Source organism: Mastacembelus armatus, chromosome 13 (genome assembly GCF_900324485.2).
Source record: "Mastacembelus armatus chromosome 13, fMasArm1.2, whole genome shotgun sequence".
NCBI lineage: Eukaryota > Metazoa > Chordata > Actinopteri > Synbranchiformes > Mastacembelidae > Mastacembelus > Mastacembelus armatus.
The window spans coordinates 10,023,788-10,047,349 of record NC_046645.1 but is presented as its reverse complement, the minus strand read 5'-3'; the positions used below and the strand labels follow the sequence as shown (position 1 = coordinate 10,047,349).

The following is a 23,562-nucleotide window of genomic DNA, read 5'->3' as shown; positions in this document are numbered from 1 at the left end:
CACAAATGGGAGCCACTTGCAAACTTGCAAATTTGAAAGTCCTACATGGCTCTCCTGTGCTCGTGTGTGGGTCACAAATCTGGAGGTTTGTGTTGAATGGTGAAACATGTTAAATTAACTGGAAAGGAAAAGATGTAAAAATTGAAGCTTGCATGATTTGGTTAAAAATCCTAAAAATGGTCAGAACTTTAATATTCTCTCATGTCTATTATATAGGCTTATGCCTGCTCCTCACCTTAGCATGATGGTGGCGTGCCTGCTGTCTCTAGTGGGCTATGAGAGCTCCTCTGCCTCCACATTCACAGTCTTGGCCAGGCTCTATATTGGGCCCCAGGGGTTGGAGAGATGAGGCATAAAACAACCATGTTTCTACCTAGGGGAGCTGGTGGCATGGCAGTGGGGCTATTGTCTGCCTGCGTGCTGTTTGACTTAAATGTGTTCATTTGCCTGATGCCCCTGACTCCCTACGGGGAGGGGCGGCTCAGGGAGAGGAGGGGCATGCTAACGAACCTCTGACAGCTGGAGCCCTAATTAAACGTCCCTGCTGAAAATAAACAGAGCGGGAGCCAAGCAGGCAGCCAGAGAGCAACGCACAGCAAACACCGGCTGTGAACGCTCGCTGCAGTGCCCTCCTCCCTGTTGCTGTTGAGACCATGCCAAGAGAGCATGGCTCTATAGGGTAGAGGTCTCACACACACACACACACATATACACACACGAGCCACGCTTATGTAGCATCGCAGCAACGCATTGTGAACACCTGCGGTCACACTTGATACAGGTTGAACTCTACAGCTGTGGGCGCAGTACATTTTTCACTCTCAGTGCTCTCGAAAGTCACACTTTCCTTTTTCATGCATTTCCCACTATGCCAATACAGAAAACTTCAGCTCAGTTCTCTTGAGTGGGTTGTTTCAGACCCCCTGTCTAGATGACACGTCTGACATTCAGCCTGTTGTGCTGCTAAGCTAGCCGGAGCATTAGCAGTCAAAGTGGCGGGGTCCATTTGTGTGAGTGCATTAATGGGCCGCTCAACCTGCGACAAGGTTATGAGGATGATTGAATAATTACTGTGGAGGCCCCTGTCCATTACGCCCCTGTGTCTGCCCAGATAGAGGGAGAGAGATCAAGAGATAGGCTGAGACAAATAGATGGAGATGGAGATTAGATGAGCACAGATAGGGTCAATTAAGAGATAAACATACAGGTATGGGATGGAGAAAGGTGGGCTTGTGTGTGTTTGTGATGCAGTGAAAATTTTAGAGTAAATTGCTTCCCGCCTCTCTGTGTGTGTGAGTGTGTGTGTGTATGTGTCTGTGTGTTTAATCTCTCTGGCTTACTGTACACAGCCTAATTTGACATGTCGGGCATTTATCCAGGTAAGATAGACAAGGTGACAGAGGTGAAACTGTTAGACCGGGGTGCTTGGCCTCTTCAACTACAGCCTCTGAAAAGACGCCTGTCAGTGTTACAGGTTGAGAAAGCATGAGGGGGAAAGATAAGTGAATTAGGCCTTAGCTTTAAACCTTCAGCCTTGGACAGAATAGTGTGCCAATGTAAAAGTTCTGGAAAGAGCCTAAATCTGGGAAGATGTTAGACAATTAACCGTATTGATAAAATGAGTGACTTTAATCATTTTCTAAATGATGTTCATTTATTTAAATGACACAATTTGAAAGTACATTTTTTTAAAAGAATTACTGCAGTTATTGATATGGACAAGAGGTTAAAAATTTCAGGTCAAAATTTCAGTTTTTCAGTACTTTGTTTTATGTTAAACTGATGAAATTCTCAGCAGCTCCTTATTTCTGTTTCTTAGCAAATATTAGCAGCTTTAGCAGCAACTAAACTGTGATGGTAAACATGGCAAACTTCTGCATAAAAGCAGCGTCAGCATAATAGCATGTAATTTAAGTTCATCAGTCAATGTAACCTACATGTCTGTGGGAGGAAGCTGGAATAACTGTGAGCATACAAACTCCATACAGAAAGGCCCCAGTTGGCCACAGGCTCAAGCCCAGAACCCTCTTGATGTGAGACGACAGTGCTGAACACTGCACCAATGTGCCTCCCTAGTGACTTTCTCAGCATGGCAAGTCATTGACTCCCATACAGCCCTTTGGATCTGGTTTTCACTCATGGAGTAGATATTGACTTGCTGGATTGTATTGACCTATTGAACCACACATACATAGATTACATTTGACAGCTCACTCCAAAGCAACGCCATAAATCAGCCACAAACGGTATGTTCATGTATTTTTAATGAGAATACCTAATATACATTCTCTCTATTATGACCGATTTCTCAGATGTTGACTTGGTGCATTATTTTAACTGCATTTGTTCCTCCACTTCAGCTAATGTTGCACCTTTGAAATCTAGAATTAAGTGCAGCCAAGGGCTATCTTGCTTATACTTGGATGGTCTGTGCTTTTAAAAGAGAAGGAGTGTAGGTCATAGAACATTACAGTTGTATGTACGAAGGGTACATACAACATTGCTGGTCTCACCACTGTCTTGTCCACCTTTCCTTTTATTCTTGCTGACACTCTTTTGTCACACATCACACCTGACACTTTCCTCCACCCGTTCCAACCTGCTTGCACATGTCTCTTCACTTCTTTTCCACACTCTCTGTTGCTCTGGACTGTTGACCCTAAGTACTTAAAATCCTCCACCTTCTTCACCTCTACTCCCTGTAACCTCATCGTTCTACCCTCTCATTTACACACATGTAATCTCTTTTACTGCGGCTAAGCTTCATTCCTCTCGTTTCCAGAGCAAACCTCCACCTCTCTAGATTTTCCTCCACCTGCTCCCTGCTCTCACTACAGATGACAATGTCATCTGCAAACATCATGGTCCACGAAGAGTCCTGTCTAACCTCATCTGTCAGCCTGTCCATCACCACAGCAAACAAGAAGGGGCTCAAAGCCGATCCTTGGTGCAGTCCCACCTCCACCTTGAACTCCTCTGTCACCCCTACAGCACACCTCACCACTGTCTTACAGCTCTCATACATGTCCTGCACCACTCGAACATACGCTTTATCCTAATCTACAAAGACACAATGCAGCTCCTTCTGGCCTTCTCTGTACTTCTCCATCAGCATTCTCAAAGCAAATATTGCATCTGTGGTTCTCTTTCTTGGCATGAAACCATACTGCTGCTCATAAATGCTCACTTCTGACCTCAGCCTAGCCTCCACTACTCTTTACCATAACTTCATTGTGTGACTCATCAGCTTTATTCCTCTGTAGTTTCCACAACTCTGCACGTCTCCCTTGTTCTTAAAGATGGGCACCAGTACACTTCTCCTCCATTCCTCAGGCATCCTCTCACTCTCCAAGGTCTTGTTAAGTAGCCCAGTCAAAAACTCTACTGCCACCTCTCCTAAACACTTCCATACCTCCAGAGGTATGTCATCAGGACCAACTGCCTTTCCATTCTTCATCCTCTTCAACGCCTTCCTCACTTCATCCTTACTGATCTTTGCTACTTCCTGCTCCACAACAGTCACCTCTTCTACTCTGTGCTCTCTAACATTTTCCTCATTCATCAACTCTTCAAAGTATTCCTTCCATCTTTCCATCACACTTGTGGCACCTGTCAACACATTTCCATCCCTGTCCTTAATCACCCTAACCTGCTGCACATCCTAACCATCTCTGTCTCTCTGCCTCGCCAAACTGTGCAAATCCACCTCTCCCTCCTTAGAGTCCAACCTATCATACAAATCCTTATACGCCCTTTGTTTGGCCTTTGCCACCTCTACCTTCACTTTACGCTGCATCTCCCTGTACTCCTGTCTGTTCTCTTCTGTCCTCTGAGTCCCACTAGTGTCTCTTCTTAGCTAACCGTTTCCTCTTAACACACTCCTGAACTTCCTCATTCCACCACCAAGTCTCTTTATCTGCTTTCCTCTTTCAAAGATGACACAAAAAATCCTGACTCTACAAATCTTACATGTTTTAAGCAAAGGATAGTGTAAGACTGAGACGGTCATTATTAGAGAAATGACTCCTTAAGCACTGACGATTCAGGTCACAGGTGAATGTTCAATTTTGATATTGCGTCACCTGACTGCTGGCCTTTGATACTGTTGATTACAGTAATGGGATAAATAGACTCCAGCACTGGGTGAGTTTGTCTAGGGGTGCCCTTTAAAGTGGTTTCTGTCTTACTTGTCAAACCAAAAAGGCTACAGTATATTTCTGTTGGTGACAATGATTCAACTCCATGCCCTCAGGGTCCTATTCTCAATCCAGCTTTATTTTTGCTCCTACTTGGCCACATCATTCAACAATAGTGCATCCGATTGCAACTTTATGCAGATGATAAACAGCTATAAGTACCAAGAAAATCTGAAAACCCCGCCTACTTAAAGAATCTATAATAAAAAATGTCTTTCTGCAGATTTCCTACAATTAAAATTAGAGAAACATTTAATCATGTTAAAAAACCCTTATTAGGCTGCACAACACAGCCACTGTTTGATTCCACTCTTAGTTTTAAGCATTTTAAAAGGAAGGTAATCCAGTCCTGCTGTTATCATCTTTGTTGTCGAAATCCATTCAAATCTGAACTTCAGACACAGAAAGCATCATACACTCTTTAGTTTCCTCACATTTAGATGACTCTAATATTCTCCTGACAGACATAAATTAGAAAACAATCCACAAACTCCAAACTGTATACCATAGAAAAAGAAAGGTGACATTACTCTTGTTTTGGTTGTGATAAGTGCTATATAAATATAGTTTATTACTCTAAAATATATATTTGCCTAAGTAGAGAATAAAACTGCAAAAACGTAACTGGCTGATCTGCTCCCATTTCAACAACTGTTCTTTCTGTGTTCAGTCCCTTATCAACTCAGCTGCTTTTAAAATTGGTCCAAGAAGTTCTCATGCATGAATTTAATGTTGGCTGTTTTAGCTCAGATTTGTGAAATGATATCTGTTAAACCTGCCCAGCTTCTGCTGACCCCTCTTAGCCAAGGTCAGCATAGCCATGCTCAAATTCGAGACATAATCCATTTTCTACTGCCCTGGCAAACCTCTACTGACATGATTGTGCTGACCCAGTCAGGCCAAAGGCAGAGTGAGTTAGATAGTGAGAATCAAGAAGGGAGAGAAAGACAGGGCAACTCAGGCCCAAGGGCATGACACCGTGGTGCCCGGGGCCACACTAGCCCTTTAAATGTCAATGAAGCACAGAGAGAAAGGAGGGAGGAGAAATGGGTGAGGAGTGGGGCTCTGTTTGAGGACAGGGAAGAATATTGGCAACTACTACTACAGTACAGTTGTGTTGGAGAGTGGCAGAAGGCAGCAAAGGATGCAGGAAGATCAGCAGTGGGCAGCATGTGTTTTATCTTCAGAAATATTTGCTTTACATTCCCATCAAGAGACGTTTGAATATTCTCTTAGGGAAGAAAGGAGGCATTTGGACATTTTCAGTGTAATCTTGACTCCAAAGAGGTTCAATCTTTTGTCTTACGTGTTTGACCTTGGGAACAGCCCCTGAACTTTATGTGGGGCGGTCCACCTAATTGTCTTTGCCCAACCTCGCTATTCTATTCTTTCTTTTGACTTTGTCTTGACAAATATTTTTAGAACTGCAATTTTTCAGACAGATGACATAAGAAATTATCAACAGCATTTTCATTTAAACCTTTTAATGCAAATTATGTTCTTCCAAATTAAATAGACTGAATAGAGACAGCAAATGGAGATAAAGTGTCATATTTTTCTTTAATTAAAAGAAAAAGCTGCCTGCTGCCTCTTCATGATTAAAACAAAATGCAGTATTTTTAGTTTGTTTGCATTTGCTAAATAACTAATTAAAGGTGCCTTTAAAAGTGTTAAAAATGAAAAATGCCATTTGTATTCCAAGATATTTTAGGTCAGTAATTGGTGAATGAAAAGATCTTTTCTCACCTTCTCTTTTTATTCTTCCTCTGTCTCTCATGGAACTCTAGGTCTGAGTCGGTCACATCCTCAGCCAATCAGAGCCTTCGTTAACAGCGGCGTCGGCACGTGATTGGGAGAAGGATGGCAACCATGCCATTTGTCAGCGAGGGGAAGTGTGTAAGTGTGGAGTGGGATTTCCTACAAGGACTACTGGCCAAGCCTCCCACCCTGCCCTGGTGAGACATGACACACACACACACACGCACACGCACACGCACACACACACACACACACACACACACACACACACACGCACACACACATATGGACTGATACTGTATTAGCCTGTGTGCATGCCCATGAATTAATGTCTGCAAGGTGAAATCCATGCATTAACACCCTTGCACACACTGACAGCCTGAAGAAGAATTCCCTATCAATGAAACACATCCAGACGACTTCTCCTCGGTGCTACATATAACCTGTATTGTTACTCACCTGCCAGTCCTGTCAGAGCTGTGAATCCCCTCCCCACAGTGGGAGATTAAGTAAATTTGGCTGGAATTATTAATGGGCAGTCATTTAGAGGCGGATATAAAAACTAAGCAGAATCAATGTGTGTCTATTGATTGTTCTTGGTGGCTGGGGTCGAGGCAGTATAATAATGAGATGTTACAGAGGCTGACAGCATGAATCCACAACACACACACACACACACTCACACACACACAGAGAAACACACACAAACACTTATTAGATAATAGAAGTGAGAAATATAACAGATGTGTCAGCTGATTAAGATATAAACATATGTACTCACACTATGTGCAGCTGTTCTTTTCTTTCTTTTGTATACACCCGCAGCCACACACACACTTCTGGTGGTCTTTCTTAGGATGAAAATCAACAATACACACAAGGGAGAAAGACTCGTTTTTTCTCTTGGAGCTCTCATTCTCACTGTCGCACACACACTCACATTGACACACACACATACACACACGCACAGACAGTCAGATACACACGGTTTATTCCAGCGCAGCACCGCCACAAATTGTGAAGTGGCTGTGACAACATAATTCCACCACTCAGGGCCCATTGAGGAGAGTCAATACCCAATCAGAGAGACAGGCTACCTGAGCCCCGGCCCCCCTCTGTCACTCTGCCCCTCCCTGTCCTATTGATCCCTCAATCACAGCTTCAGCTCACTAGCCCGGGACCAGATGAGAGAGAGGGAGAGAGGGTGAGAGGGAGAGGCTGGAGGGACAGAAAGTTAGAGATAGGTAGCAAGGGATTGTGTATGTGTGTTCACGTATGGATTTTGGAGCAAATGGCATTATTAGGACTCTGCACTGCTAGATAGAAGAAGGCAGTTTGTCTGTAATTACCAGGCCAGTCTGCAAGAGATGGGTCACAAGGGAGATTGTTTCACTTGAATTGCAGGTGCCATTACCATTATATGTATTTATGAAATGAGTTTTCTGGATTGATGCTCAGGTCATTTATACAAAGCTTGAATCAATCAACAGGTGGTTGGTAAGTGGCCATTATGTGATACCCCTTACCAGTTTCTCCCATTTCCACTGTCCTGATTCAGATTATTTTCTCTGCCCTTCTATTCATTTCTCGCCTCTCTGCATTTATCCATTTCTTCCATTTTCACTTCTGTCCGTCCCAATCTTCACAAATTTTCCCAATTGTCCTTTTCACCCTTAATACGCCCTGTTCACCTCTCAGTCTCCAGAACCTGCGTAAAGAGAAGTCTCGCAATGCGGCTCGCTCACGGCGGGGAAAGGAGAATTTTGAGTTCTTTGAGCTGGCCAAGATGCTGCCTCTGCCTGGGGCGATCACCAGCCAGCTGGACAAGGCCTCTGTCATCAGGCTGACCATCAGCTACCTGCACATGCGCACCTTTGCCAGCCAGGGGGACCCGCCCTGGAGCCCTCTGCTGGAGGGAGACAGCAACTGCAGCAAAGGTGAGCAAAATGGAAATGGTTAAAAAGAAATCACACAGTAACCTGTGGTAGATTTTGGCTCAGATTTTGGCATTTGTGAAGCTGTGAAGCCTACAATAGAAGAGAGTGTGTGCCATTTGCAAAAACTGTTTAAAATTCATGCTCAGACAGAAATAGAAGCAAATTTTCACCTTGCTAGCACTGTCTGTTAGTGTGCAAGAGTTTTGTGTTCAGCTCAGCCTTTGATTGCCTTCAGGACACGACAGAAACTCTTGTTCTTTAGGTTATTTCCTTATGTCACTATACTTTTATGAAGCAGATACACAAAGCTTGTAGATACAGATAGATATTTTCTCCATGCAACTCATCTAGTCTCATCTAGTTGCATCTTTCCACTGACTTTGTATGTAATCAGGCCACCTCCTGTTCTGTTCGGAACATAAATTCAAATAGGAATCAGTCACAGCTACTATTAAAGACACTGAGGTCATGTCCTCGGTACGTCCTCTGAGAATTCAAGGTTTAAACAATCTGGGGAAGTTAACATTCTGCACATTGTAGTGTTTGATGGGCTGATTTCAGCATGTTTTACATTTGATTACTTAAATTTGATTAAGAAGAGATTCATACATATTTTATTTTTGACAGCCTAGAAATCCCTGAAAACACCATTTAGACCTGCTGGCTAATTAAATTTACAGATCAGGCAATAATAGCATGAATTCCAATGAATGAAAATATTAGGGAGTTTTGTTGTTGGCTGGTCAAAAGTGGGAGACTTGAATTCTTGACATGTTTTTAAAGCCCCGGCTGTGGTCCTCTTAGGAAATGACTTTATAATTAATAGTTTTCACTTTTCGTGGATTTTGTTCCTTTAGCTGTTGACAAAATGAAACTTAAACATCAGTAACATGGATGTATGGTGACAAAAATTGACGTGAAGGAACATTTCTCAACTGATGATTCCTGCGGTTCAGCCTGAAAGAAAATTATACAGCAGAGATACTGATGTGTGTTGCTAATAGACACAAACCCCTAAAGTCTGTTTCAGCTCACATTTCTTTTTCAATCAAAAGCAATCCTCAGCAGTCTGATCTGCTGACTTACTCCTGCCCACAGAGCCAACCCACGTCACAAAAAATCAGTTAAGGCCAGTACAATTATCCAGTCAAGCTCATGCTCATTCACAAACCTGTAAACATACATGTGCATATAATCATACATAGGCTACAGTGACTATGAAGAGCATTTTTGTGTCGCATGATTATGTGTGTGAGAATGAGAGACAGAGGGAGGAAACTATTGGTGCGATTTGTAATTACAGAAATTAACTATATAACAAGGACAGTGTAATTATACAGCCTGTCTAATTGCTACTATTACTGAGGGGAAACGATGCAGCTACAGTACAATTAGGTGTGTGTGTCTGTGTGTGTGTCTGTGTGTGTGTCTGTGTTCATGCCTGTTCTTGTCTAATTTGAGGAAATGTGAACACTAAATGGTCATGGTAATAGCCTGATTGTGTGCGGCTGTGTGTGGCTTCCCTTTCTAGAGTGTTCACCACACATTCCTGATCAGATAATGGTTTTAATAGTTCAATATGTTGGCCAGGGTATCTATACTGGTGCCAGTGCGTCACCTGAGTTTTGGTACTGGCACCTGAACGATACTTCTCAGAGACCCTAACCACTAATTTTACACACACAGGTTTAGCTAAGAAGTACTCTTCTTCTTAGGTAAATATATGACAGTGTGTGTCTGTGAATTTAACAGACATGGTACTTAACAGACAGGAGTCGTCTACTGACGAGACATAACTGATTGCATTATGGGAAATGTAGTATCTAGCGTTTTTGGAAATTGAACCATGGAGGCTAAAATATATGATATCTCTGATTATCTCTGATTGATCAGTTGATTAACAGAAAATTACCTGTCGAGGTTGTACCCAAGGTCAGCTGGGACAGGCTCCAGCAGATCCCTCTGATCTTAAACAGGAAGTTAAAATTACTCAAATGTGAATATGTACTGTACATAATAGAAAGTAGCATGGAAATTTTCGACATTTGTTATGATATATCTTTATAAAATTTGATGCACACTGTTTTCTGTTTTTTTTTTTTTTTTAACTGCTTTTTTATTTACAATAAGTGTGTGACCATTTCATAGCAACACTTCACTTTAAACCAAAACTATCCCACTCTCGAATTGTTTAGGCCTAATAACTACGTAGTAAGTCCTAAGCTGAAGATATAGTATTAGAGAATATGCATAGCTATGGGTCAGTCCATCGGGATCCATCAATATCTAGTCAGCCATGGAGCGCTGCACAGTCTGAATGCCTGAGTAATATCCATACAGTAGCACACAGGCGAGGCCTTGACTGTGCTCTAAACATAGTGAATTGTTTTTGCAGGCTTGCCTTGGCCTTGATACAAAATACCTGCTGTGTAGAACAGTAGGTGTGCATGAAGCTGTGGTGTCTTGGGCATGAACTGGAAGCATGGTAGAAAGACAGATGTGAGGTATGCTGCTTACACTACAACGAGAGGCACTTCTCATACAAATGTGCACCATAACTGTAAATATATGGAACTCTGCAGCAGCTGCACGAAGGTCATGGAAAATTGTGAGCCACTCGACAAAAAGAATGAATCGCAATTCATGCCAGCTACAGACGTTATTACAGTCTGAATTATCTGGAGTATTTTATGAAATGTTTGGAGATTTTTACAAGCAGGTCACACAGGCTCGGCAAGGCCAGGGCTGAAAATGCAATGCTAATTTGGACATCAGTTTGAACAAGTCTACCCACAATGCATTGGCAGGGTTTTAAGTGTGATGCATGACTTTAATTCCGTTAGTGGAATGTGGTCAGAGATCCAGCTGAAAGAGAGAGGAGGACGGAGAGGAGGGGAAGGGACAAATGTATAAGGAATAAAGAGAGAAAGAGTGGAGGAAGAAGGAAGGAGAGAGGAGGTGTTGGGGAGGTCTCCTCTGGTCTCCCTCTTGTCCAAGGGTCTTTGGATGGGTGAGGGCCAGCAGAGAGGAAAGGAAGGTGGAGAGTGGAGGAGAGGAAAGGGATGGAGTGAAGGGGAGGGGCCTGTGTGGCTTTTGTCTGCTTCCCACGTTTCAAAGCCAGTCTTGAAAAATGAATAGACAGAGGAAAATCAATTGCATGACCTTCACAGAGAGAAAGAGAGAGAGTGAGAGAGTAGGAGAGGGGGGAAAGAAGGAGGAGAGAGACAAATTATGGAAGGAAGAAGCAAACGAAAAGGAAAGGCTAGGGGGGGAGAAAGTATGACCCATGATGTTCATTCCCATTCAGAGTGTGTGTGCGTGTGTGTGCGTGTGTGCGTGTGTGTGTGTGTGTGTGTGTGTGTGTGTACCTATTTGCACAATGCATTCAAGGACTAAGCCCTTTTATTTGAAATCATTTATATTTCAAAAACCTTTCTATGTTGAGTAAATTTTACTTGGGGGGGACTGTTTTTTTTTTTTTGTTTTTTTTCCATTTCCTGACTCTTTTTTTTTTTTTTACATGATAATGCCAATGATTTTCTGCGTTTTTGCTACAAATCCCATACAGAGACTAAAATTATATTATTCTGATGCATTGGCAACATTGTTTTGTTGAAACTTCCATGTCTGTAAAGCCCTTTTGAATTGAATTGGTTAAAACCAACAATGAATTTTGTGTACTCACAATAATATCTCAGAATCGGTTTAGCTTGTTCGCCTGTGCCATTGTTGTTCGAGAATGATTAAAAACACACCAGTGGGCCAAAAGTACCACTTCTCTGGGTGAAAGGTTTCTTCCTCACACAAAATGTGAGGTCCTCCTTTTTTCATAAAGGCGCTCCAGAGGGTAAGAACACCCATCCCTCTTTAGAGTCTGAAAAGTTAGAAAGAGTTGTCACTGTGTGCACTGCTGCCCCTGTGACCAAACTGTGATCTCCCAAACCTGGAGTGCACATCTACATCTCTGCAGCGAGTTGAAAGATTGAACAGCTGGAGGTCAGAAATAAGATTTTAAGCCACTGTTAAATTCTTCTTTAAAGCCTGGTGTGGTATAGTCTGAATTCTGTGATCGGTATTTTTGATAAAAATACCAATATTCATAGTTGATGATGATTTAAAAAAAAATGATAATGACATATTGGTGAAACATATTTAATAATTTGGTAATTAAGAATTATGATAAAGATGTGTGCAGAGCCCCGTAACCCTGAGCCAGGAAAAGCGGGTATAGAAGATGGATGGATGGATGTGTACAGAGAAACTATTCAGTGATCAGCTCAAACATCTCTGGCATTTCTGTGGTCTAATCATTTGTCAGGCTGCATGTTTGTTAATATAAAGGTATTTGCTAAAATTTTTGGTTGCACAAATTCTCTTTCCACAAATCTGTAGGAGTTCAACCTTTACCCGGTGCAGTATGGCAGGTGGAGAATCCCTCAGCCTTTTACAAGATACAGTACAGTGACAACTCAGTGCCAGCAACAGGGCCAGCTGAAGTGTTTTACTGTCTTTGTTAGTGAGGTCAAACACACCTCTCCCCTCCCAAGCGTTGGTGACATTGACTTTCATTCCGCCTCCACTGGCTCCCTCTCTCTCCCCCTCTTCTCCTTGCTTTCACTGCCTCTGACTCCCCCACCTCTTCGTGTTCTCCCTTCGTCTGCCTCAACTCTAACTCACAGCGTTTAAAGCAGCCGGGGCTTTTAAGGGAAGTTAATTGCACTCAAATTATGTTCGACCGCAAAAAGAGTGAGGGAGGAGAGACAGAGAGATAGAAGTGAGATGGAGGGAGGGATGGATGTCGGAGTGAGAGGATAATTGCGTCAGGGAAGGACACTGCGATTAGGGTCACTCTTTCACTCTCTGTCTGTCGAACAGACGAAACATCACATTTGGATGGTAGTAAACAACTTGGCAGGTGATCAGGCTCTTGTTTTGAAAGTGCAAAACTACATCAATGGAGCCAAAACTTGAGAGAGAGAGAGATGGATAGGAGGATAAAGAGAGGTAGCCTGAGACTGAGAAAGAGGGGTTCACTATATCTGTTATCTGGTTCCCATGGTTACACCCTAACCTGGTTTAAAAAGGTTAACATTGTGGGGATGGAAAGGAAGATAATATGTATGTGTGTGTGTCAACATGCATAGGTAGGGGAACATTTTGGAGCATGTTCATGTATGTGTGTCTATGCAGCCATTACTGGTGGACTTAACTGGGACTAAATTATGTATTAGACAGCAGTATAATGAAAATCATTCAAATGAAATTTCTATCTTTTTTTTTTTCTCGTGGAGCGCTGGGGAGACCCCGAGGATTGACCTGCGAGTCAGACTATAATTAACGTGTCCGATCGAGCCCCATCCCATTCTGTCTCCTATTCCCACAATGAAATTAAACCTTGCAGCAGTAGAGTCCTGGGAAGCTAATGAAATGGGAGTGTGACAGAAGTGAGCGATCAAAGACCTCAGGTGCACACACAGGTCCGCATCCAGGCCTGCACATACATATGCACATATTGCATGCATGGACACAGGCAACTAATGCCATAGAAGAAGGTGTAGTCACATAAACCAGTTCAATGGGGAATTCTGGCTTACTACAATTTGAGTCTTATTTTCTTGGTTTTGTCCGGTGTTCCTCTGAAAACATTTTACTGACTAAAAGAAACAGCTGAGACTCGAGAACATGGCTATAAAACTGCATGAAAGTCAGACAGGGCAGGGCATGAGTCATCAGGCAGTCAGACAGGTTGTAAACAGGCCTACAGGTTATCCAGACCACGTAAAACCGAATGTGAACATGACCCAAAAGTTGGTAACAATCCCCTTTTGCTGGTTTACTTCAGTTGGACCTGGAGTCCCAGCACGTTTTATTTTGCCCAAACACCATTACTTATTTCTGTGTATTTCCACTTTCTGTGGAATGTTGTCATATTTACCTGCCAAACCGGGTCCAATTTCTAATGAAACGAGCTACAGGAGGATAAAATATACTGCTGTGTAAGTCACAACATGTGATGTAGTTCAGTATAAAAGCTGCTGAAAATAACCCCCTATAGCCTTAGTCTGTAAATGGCATATTCACAAGCAGACAGGTAACAGGTAGACAGTTTGAATAGTCAGTGTTGCATGGTTCAGTCAGACAATTCTTGCACAAGAAAAGTTTGCAAGCACAACTATGGTAAGTGAGATTTATTAAAACAACTAACAATGCACAGGTTTTTGTTAAATGAGGGAATATTACCAACATTCTGAGTATTATTTTGAGTGCACATATTTTCTAGTAACTCAGAAAATGTTGTTTAGATAATCTACCTAAACTGTGGGTTTGTTAACACCTGTCTGATTGCCTGACCGCTGTCTCTTGTCTGTGTGCTTTTTCCCAAATCTCTGCATTTGAGGACAGTGTTATTATTCGTGTTATGAATGACAGCCAAAACTATGAAAATAAGCCCAAACCAACTTTAAACTAATTCAGAATTACACAAAACATTATAGAAGTGATAATATTTAAGGGTAACACGCAGAGGCGTTTATGGCCCTCATACACACACATACACACATAGAAGCAGGGGTTCACAGCACCATTACAGAAGGATCTTTGTTCTCTGGGTGAGATACGAACACTGCTGTGAGACTCTCTTCACATGCGCACACAGTTGTGCGTGTGTACGCACACACGCACACCGGGTCCAGTGTTTTGGTTTCCTGGCCGCCCTATTGTACTGTGGCAGTCTTTAATAAATGGTCCTCTGTGTATTTGTGAGTGTGTAGACTCATCCGTCAGCCCTCCTGGCCTCATGTCACATCCAGAGTTTTCTTCACCCCACTGACACGTCTCAGTACTACTCATCGCCCACCATCACCTTCCCTCCTCCAGGGATCTGTGGCATAATACTCAGGTCGCACTTGCATACATGCACTCCATGTACTACTTCTCACTCTTATGGCATTGAACAAACTAACATCACAGTTCTGTGTGTGTATCCTTTTTCATTCATTCTCATATGGTCACCATGGGGGTTGCTTCCCCAAGTCTCCCCAGTGCTGCAGCTCTATCACAGCTCCACAAGAGAGTCTGAGAGGCAGGCAGTGAGTGAGATGGTCTCCCCATCCCCCTCCAGGCAGCAACTGGCTAGGCTGAAGGGTCCCAGCACCAGACCCTCTTTCATAGCCTTGAATGGACTTGGCTTATTTATATTCACACTCTGTCACACAGGGGGACCCCAATCTCACAATGCCACTGTGGCTTTGTCCAGCAACTCTGTATTTGTATGTGTGTGTGAGTGTGTGTGTGTGAGAGAGAGAGAGAGTTTGTGTGTGTGCTGGTATTTGTGTTGTTTAATCGGAGGGCATGTTGCCACTGTGTAGCTTGTGCATGAGAATTCACTGCTGTGTGTATTCCTAAAGTGTGTGTGTGTGTGTGTGCGCGTGTGTGTGTATATAGCTCTAATGGAATGCCTCCTTTCCTATTCACCAAACCCACATCACAAGCAGGCAGCTGGACGATATATATGTGTGTGTGTGTGTGTGTGTAGTGTGTTTATGTATAGATGTGTGTGTGTGTGTGTGTGTGTGTTCTGTCCCTTCCTCAGTTGTAACCCAGAGCAGCGCTTTCATTTTCCTGTCATAACGCGTATTGATTTCCCTGAGCCTTGCAGCGACACACACACACACAGATATCCGATGATCCTTAAAGTCACGCACACAGGAGCACGCACATGCGTGTGCATACATATGCTCTTGTACTCACGCATTTCACATACACACTTACACTTAGTTTGTCTCTGCCGTATAGGGAACATTGTGTTCAAAAGCAGCCCTGTCTGAGTGAGATTAGGTCTCACATATGGTCCCCACTTTTGCAATCACACACTTGCAGGTGCACACAAACATCGTCACATACTCCTTTTGACATAAAACAGTAAATATGGCTGATTGCTAAATTAATCTTCCACGTCACTGCAGCCCCTCATGCCCCTGTTTCCTTTGGAAAAAGTGATCACTCTCGCCTTCTTTAGTGCTTTCTCATTTTCCCAGTCGTACCATCTATGCTCCTCTCGTACCTATCTTCACCCCCCCTCCTCTACCTAACCACCTCCAACTCTATTTATATTGTAATTGCCTTGGTAAACAGCACCACTTTGGCACTGAAGCAGCTCTGATAGCTTGTGTTTGGGATGCATTAAGAGTGGCGATGCAGACACTATGAGTGTGTGTGTTTGTTTGCTTGTCTGGCGGCGATTGAGTGGTGTGCGTCACATAGCACCCCTCCGTATGCTCAGTTCTTTTCAGACATGCAACCGCTTTGGTAGATTCTTCTGTTTATCAAGCATGACTGGTTCAAGTTTCACTTTTCATCTGAGTGCAGATCTAAAGTTTTCACAGAGATGCAAAATTCTTACAAAACCTCACCTGTTATATTTGCAGTTCGTTTTAAATACTTACTAAGTCATAGTTTGTTTGTTTGTTTTTTTTTTAAATTTCATCTGAAAGTGGAGTAACTGAAAGTTTATTAATATCATTCAATCCCTAGGGAGTCACTGTAAATGTGTGGAATTACAATGCACAGTTTTTTTGTTTGTTTGTTTGTTTTTTGATGCATAGGTTGGTGATATATATGTTTAAGGCTCTTTTGCAGCACTGAATCCTTTTATTAGTGAGCTGACAGAGGAAAGATGACAATTAAAATAGGAAAAGTTGGGAGACAACATCCAATAAAAGTACACAGTGGTGCCTCCTAAAAACTGTGTTTGCATTTTATTTTACAACCAAGCAAAATTCTTTCTCGTATATATTTAACTGTGAGGAAAATTAGTTTCATCCACTGCTTTATCAGATACTGTCCCAAATCTGTTTTTAATTAAAAAATGCAAAACAAAACTAGTAATAGTGACCAGAGAATATGTTGAAATAGTCTTTTCGTAAGATGTGATCGTCACTGTCACAACTTTTGACAGTGGAAATTTCTCTGCAGTATTGTCTTTATATGTGTGTGACAGGTGAAAATAATAAAATGAATAAACTTCACTCATTTGTGCTGGCACGCTGTCACGGTGCCGTGAACTTACAGGGACACTTCAATAGAACAGAGTAGCTTTAGAGTCAAAAATCGCAACACTTTATGTTGATGTCAGTCATTGATGTGCGTTTGTCTTCCTTCTCCCTGCAGTAAGACGATCCTCTCATTCTCTGGCTACTGACATGTTTGAGCAGCACCTGGGAGCACACCTCCTGCAGGTAACAGCCACACTCTCTTTGCTCTTTCATGGTTTTGATGATATCTTGATTTCCATTTGTTTATATTATATATTTTGGATGTTTTAATTCTAGTCGGTTGGTGACGGTGTCCTCTTTTATGAGCTAAGGAAAACTTTGTGACAATACATTTTTCTTATCTTTTTTTTTTTTTTTTTGACAGAATTTTCTCAATAAATAAAGGAAAGTTTCTTTTAGTCTGAAATTTTCCAAGTAAACACATGCACACACACGGAGACACACAAATATTGCAAACCTCAGATGCTCGGACGATATTGTAGGCTGCCAAAGAATGCCTCCCTTTCACACTGACAGATGAATGGAGCCTGAGGGGGATTCTGGGCCAGGAGGGCTGCAGGGATGACGAAATGCAGGATGTAGAGAAAAAGACTTAGTGGAAGAAGGTAACAGTGCAGATTGTACTTTAGACTAGGAGGAGGCTGAGAGAGAAAAAGTGGTTTGGAAAGCAACCAGAGCAGAGAGGGATAAATGAAAACTTGGAAGGATTAAGTAGGAAACAGGTAGGTGAGGAAAGAAACGGAGAGAGAAAAAGAAGAGAGAGCACAGGTAGAATTTTGAAGTGAGATGGTTGTGGTAAAACAAACGCTACACATGTCTGCTCTCCTTCGGCATTTTAAAGAGGAAGGGAGGCTTAGGGAACAGCGCTGATAGAAATCAAATTAACGCTCCAGAAAAACTGTATGATTCTCCCCTCCCAGCCGTCCTCCCTCTGTAATAGCCTGATAATTGCACTTTAGTTCTCCGACATTCAGGCGGCTGGTTTCTCCTCATCGCGACACATGACGCCCCACACCCTGGCCACACATTTGCATACTGGATGTGTCAGTTGCATAAATTACTACTGCCACTTTAAGCACTGGGCCGCCAAAATAGCAATCATTCTTCTAGAGCAAAGTGGCCCTGGTCTGTGTGCGCGCATGTGTGTGTGTGCATGTGAGTGTGAGTGTAAGTGTAAGGCTGTGGCTATGTCAGCTCACTCCTGGATGCTTGTTATGACGATTAATATTATTCTCTAAAGCCGTCATCTCTAATGGGCTGGCTGTATACCTTTCACTTCTCATTAGAATCACTGCAGACTGTAATGAGCCTGGTTCTATCTGTGTCCGGACCCATGCCTAGGTGTGTGTTTACATGTGTGTGTGGTCAGAGATACAGAACAAAGCGTCAGGTCTGGCTTTATTACGGTCGACTGAAGTACCTCTGGTTTATAAGCTCCGTTTATGTGTTTATGTGTGTGCTTGTCTAATTGAGTGTGTGTGTGTATGTGTGTGCGCGCACACATGACATGTTTTGTCTCTGTGTTTCTTTCTGTGTTTGGTAATGCAGGTCTTGTTGACAGCTGTTTTGTGTTGCTGCATCCTGCATCTGTGGGAGTTGTTTCATGTCTGTACACGTTTATGAATGTGTGTGTGCACGCTTGCATGTGCATATGTGTGTCTGTGAGTGCACTTGTGAATTGAGAGAAGAGAAGAGGCCGAGGGGTGACGGGTTGCTTGTTCTCTAGCTCATTGTAATTTGTTCGATACACACTAATTGCTCTAATTTGTCTGTCTTGTTTCTCTTTACCTTTATGTGTGTGTGTGTGTGTGTGTGTGTGTGTGTGTGTGTGTGTGTGTGTGTGTGTGTGTGTGTGTGTGTGTTATGCGCACAGTCTCTGGATGGCTTTGTGTTCGTGGTCAGTCAGGAGGGACGGTTCCTCTACATCTCAGAGACAGTTTCTATCTACCTGGGACTCTCACAGGTAAGACAATATCATCTCCCCCACCCCACCCCCCAACACACACACACACACACACACACACACACTAGAATAATCCTTTGTATAGAAGTGCATTTGCACACATGTGCCTATCTTCTGCTTATGCTTTCATATCCCCTCCCAGGAGTGTGTGTGTGTATGTGTGCATGTGTGTGTGTATGGTTGTGTATGTGTGTGTGTGTGTGTGTGTGTGTGTGTGAATATCTTTGACTCCTCGCGCTCAGCTCTGGAGTGCTGCTCTCGCGGGGGCAATGTAACTCTCTCTCTCTACCTCTCTCTTCCGCCCTCTCTCCCTCTCCAGGTGCTCACCTCTGTTGATTGCCTGTGGCCTCTTGTACTGTGAATGTTAAGTCCTGCCATTTTGCCCAGATGCATAAATAATAACAGTAATTACTGGCCCAGCAATCAAAGTGTCGCCCCAGCGCACTGGGCCTGTCTAGGGGAACAAATCGATAGGCATCTTAAAAGCCACATTGATTGTAGGGAGGGGGAAAAACACCAAGGGGGATGGGAAGATAGATAGAGACAGCCGGAGAGAGAAAGAGAGAGGGCGGAAAGGAGGAGAGGTGTGATAAGAGAGAGATGTTTCGAAGTAAGAGCAATCGGTACAGCATGAGAGAGAGAGAGAGAGAGAGAGAGAGTGAAAAAGCGGGAATCTAGTGCACCAACAAAAGAAATGTATGTTTTAACATGGAAATTTTCTGTGATTGAGGGTCTGCCCTTGACGACATTGAAAGAAAACTTTTCTTAATCTGTCTTAGCACAATACTCTGCACACTGGAAAAGTAATCCAATCACTACTTCTACCTATACAAGCAGAACCTTCCTAACACGACTAAAATGCAAGAGATGGGGGTCGATATTTAAGAATGCATTTTTGCACAGGATAGACTGTAGATTTTGTACCCCCATTTTCTCTTGAGCTGAATTTACACTTGACACAAGGGATCAACCACAGTCTTGCAGCATAGATTGTGATTTACATTTTCAGCCAGACATTTCACCCATTAATGGTGCCATTGCAACACCAGATGGATGTATTGAACATCTATCTATTACACAGTATAGGCCATAGGGCAATATCATTCTTTAAATTATATGCCCACAGTGACGATGTTTGCAGCCATGTCAAGTACTGTTACATGCAGCCACTTTTACACACACAGGTTTGCTTTGGAGATGTGACTTCTAGATTACTAATAAAGGCAAGTTTACCAAGTCTTTCTTTAACTTTATTTAAGAGTAACTTAACAAAAGGTTGAAAATTAAGCACAGAAGCATTTTTAGTCTTCTGCCTTGTTGTGATGTGACATAACCCTTGAGAACATCTGCAGGAGAAGATCAACCACAGGAGGTCAGACAAAGCAAGATGTTCAGGGCGTCTTAACGTTGACTTTATTATATGCACTGGCATAGGGACAAAGCATGACAGATCTTGCAATCTCAGTGTGGTGTCTCGTAGCTGCCTTGTGCAGAAATATAAAATCTTAACATTGGAGTCATGTTACAAAGGGATTTCTTCACAACTAGTATAGAGTGGAGGAGTGATTACAGAGTCTGGTAACGCTTCTAATGTATATATAGTCAGGTGAGTTCTGTGCATGTAACAGGCTTAAAAAAAAAAGTCTATGTACCTATCATTGAAGCTGAGCTGTGTGTGTGTATGTGTGTGTGCACTGTGTTAGGTCTTAGGTCTTCACTTTGGAAATACACAGCTAATGCACACATGCATACTCATACATACAGTATAAAGTATTAGGGCAAGAAAAGCAAAGGACAAAGCAGCTAAAACGGTAAGATAGTGTTGTGGAAGCCAGAAGCAAAAGTGAGAAACAAAAGGGAACAGAGCAAACCAGACAGACAATTAGAAGAGACAGTGGTAAAGAGGAGAGTGAGTCTGAGTGTGTAAATAGAGTTTAAATGTGCAGTAGGAATGAAATTCGCCTTGGGATTGCCTAGGTAAACAAGACAGCCGAGGCTTTGGTGGAGATGCTAATAAAACAGAGCTGTTCTTATCAGCTGAGCAGATGGCCTAACCCATCACATCTACTCAAACAGGGCCTAAGCCATCAGCATTCTAATGAAATTATTTATGATCGAAGATTACGTTCAAAACCTTGAACATACAACCCCACGTTTACCTTCCCAAAAAGATGAGAGCGGGTAGAGATGGAGGGGGTTTATGATGAGAAAGAGAGACGGCCAGGAAGGCCAGATAGAGTGAGTTAGAGGATATATGAGACGGAGTATACAGTAGAGTCTGTTTATGGACACAAACGATGAGAAAGAAAAACACACAAAAAGAGAGAAAGGAAAGGTGGGAGAGGACAAAAACACTTCACTATACTTTGTTGGGGAGTGGAGGCGGACACAGGGGAGAGAGGAAGGACAGACAAACAAACGATGTTCTGAGTGAAAAAGTGTAACTGGTGGTTTGTTTTAGAGGGCATGCTGCCTCAGTGGATTGCCCCTGCCTTGCCGTCTCCTGTCCCCCTGTCTGACCCCACTGCCCTGGCTTATACCCTGGGCCGCTCCCCTGACAAAGGGGGGTTTTAGCTGGCTTAGCCCAGGTCAGGTACCTTGGCCAAGGGCACAGCCTGCCGCCCACTCCCCTGACACCTCCTGGTATCATTTTTCTTCTCACCGGGCCTCCAGGCCGGAAGGACGGGGGCGAACCTGGAAACGGCATATAGCAGGTGGGGGGTGGGGAGCAGAAGAGGCTAAAGAAGGATGGATGGAGTAGAAGAGACAAAGGCTGGAGAAGATGAAGAATTGGAGGGAGGAGAGATGGAAAGGACAGAAGAGTAAGTGTAGGGGCTGGGAGGAGAAAGAAAAGGGATAAATGGGGTAAAGAGAAGGGAGGAAGGATGGTAGATTGAGGGAGGAGAGAATTGATCTGGGAATGGTTAGTATGCAGCCCCCACTCCCCCCCCCCCCCCCCCCTCTCCTCCTCCCTCCCTCTCTCCTCTCCCATCAGTCAGTGAGGGCTGAGGGTTGAGAGTGTGTTGTGGACCACTGCCCGGATGCCTCATACATATTAAAGCCCCCTGCTATTATTTATATCATGTCTCTCCTTCCCCTGCTCACTGCCCTCCTCCTTCCCCTCATCCCCACCACACCGCCATACATACATGCACGTGCATGTCTACACACTCTCTCTCACTCACACACACACACACACACACACACACCGGTTCACACAGATGCACTGACAGACAAGTATTCACGCAAACAATGACACAGTGATGCACGGAGCCACAAAAACAGACAGTCTGGTCACATACACAGAGAAACATAGGCACGGCGTGCGCTTGCATACACACACACTCACACTCACACACATCCTTGCAGAGATTTGAATGATCTCGGCCTCTCCTCACGTCTCCCTTCGCGCCACATTCTATACCTGTTTTTATGTCTGAGCCTGACTCATCCTCTCAATCGCTCCGTCTCTTTCTCATCTTCTCATTTCTGTCTGATCTTTTTTCAATCCCTCCCCCTGCCTCTGATGGAGTGATATTATTCGGATAGGTCTTAAGCCCAGTAAAGCCCATAAGGACATGTTTGTCTCTCTACCTTGTTTTCCAATATCACAGGGCCAGGGGATTGTGTCTCTTTCAGATGGCTGGTCCAGTGTTCTGAGCAGAGGTAAATTTAGTCCTTGTTTAAAGAGGACAAGATTCCCTTTGCAGAAGAATTTTGAATCATAAAAAGCGACACCTTAAGCACAGACAGACAGCTATGTCTGCAAGGTTCAGAAACAAAAGCCACTTCTCTGTGTTTTCCCAGTTTTAATGCATAGATATGTGTTCATCATTTTCAAACATTAAAGAATTAGTCTGTTTTCATGTCAGAATCAAAAGACATGCAGAAGTAAAACCCCAAGCCCCCTTTAATATGCAGGATATTTATTTTAGGGCAGTTAAACATTATGGACCATAATATTTAAATGATAAATAATGAAAGAGGTTAACTGTAGTGATGACCGCATGACTCTGCAGCTTTCCTCAATTTTCTACTGATCTGGTTCACTCTCACTGCTGTTACAGTGTTTTCAGCCACAGCAGGCAGTTGTTTTCAATTAAAAAATCTTTTAAAAACTCACTGTAGCCTATCTGCTCAGCACCAAAAGCAGACCGACACAGTTAGCATTTAGCGGATAGAAGAAGAGCCAGATATTTCCCTCTGGAGTTGGAGCTGAAACCAAGAACAGAACTGAAAAAGTGTGATTACTTCACTTACATTGCATTGTGGTGCAAGTTTGCAAACCAAATGATATATGTGATTATATGTCAATACTGTGCCCACAGGAAGGTATCGTGATCATCTGTAATGTAACACAGTTCAGAGTGAAAGTTACAAGAAGAGTTGGAATTCTTTACCATAGTGACACCAAAACACATTTAACTTTCAGAAATTTCTGTGATGCCCTGGAGTTTAAGATATGTTATCAGCATATTGTAAAGTTTTCCGTAAAGAGAAAAGAGAGATTTTGATATAGGAATTCGGAAATAGTACAAACTTATGTAGCACGTAACAAGAGATGACTGAACAATAAATACACTGAGCTAGGAATAGAATTTTTTATATCCCCTTGGATTTAAAGTGGTGTATATATTTTGACAATTGCACATATT

General features: G+C 42.9%; 1 protein-coding gene across 1 annotated transcript in view; it reads left to right on the top strand.

Annotated features, from left to right (window-relative positions):
* The window catches only part of npas1 (neuronal PAS domain protein 1), a 36,012-nt gene that overhangs the window by 5,455 nt on the left and 6,995 nt on the right, over positions 1 to 23,562 (top strand). The window contains exons 2-5 of the mRNA XM_026294860.1: positions 5,984 to 6,151; positions 7,653 to 7,891; positions 17,060 to 17,127; positions 18,818 to 18,907. Coding sequence (XP_026150645.1) covers positions 6,057 to 6,151; positions 7,653 to 7,891; positions 17,060 to 17,127; positions 18,818 to 18,907 — 492 coding nt within the window. The 5' untranslated portion in view covers positions 5,984 to 6,056. The remainder of the gene's footprint in view (positions 1 to 5,983; positions 6,152 to 7,652; positions 7,892 to 17,059; positions 17,128 to 18,817; positions 18,908 to 23,562) is intronic.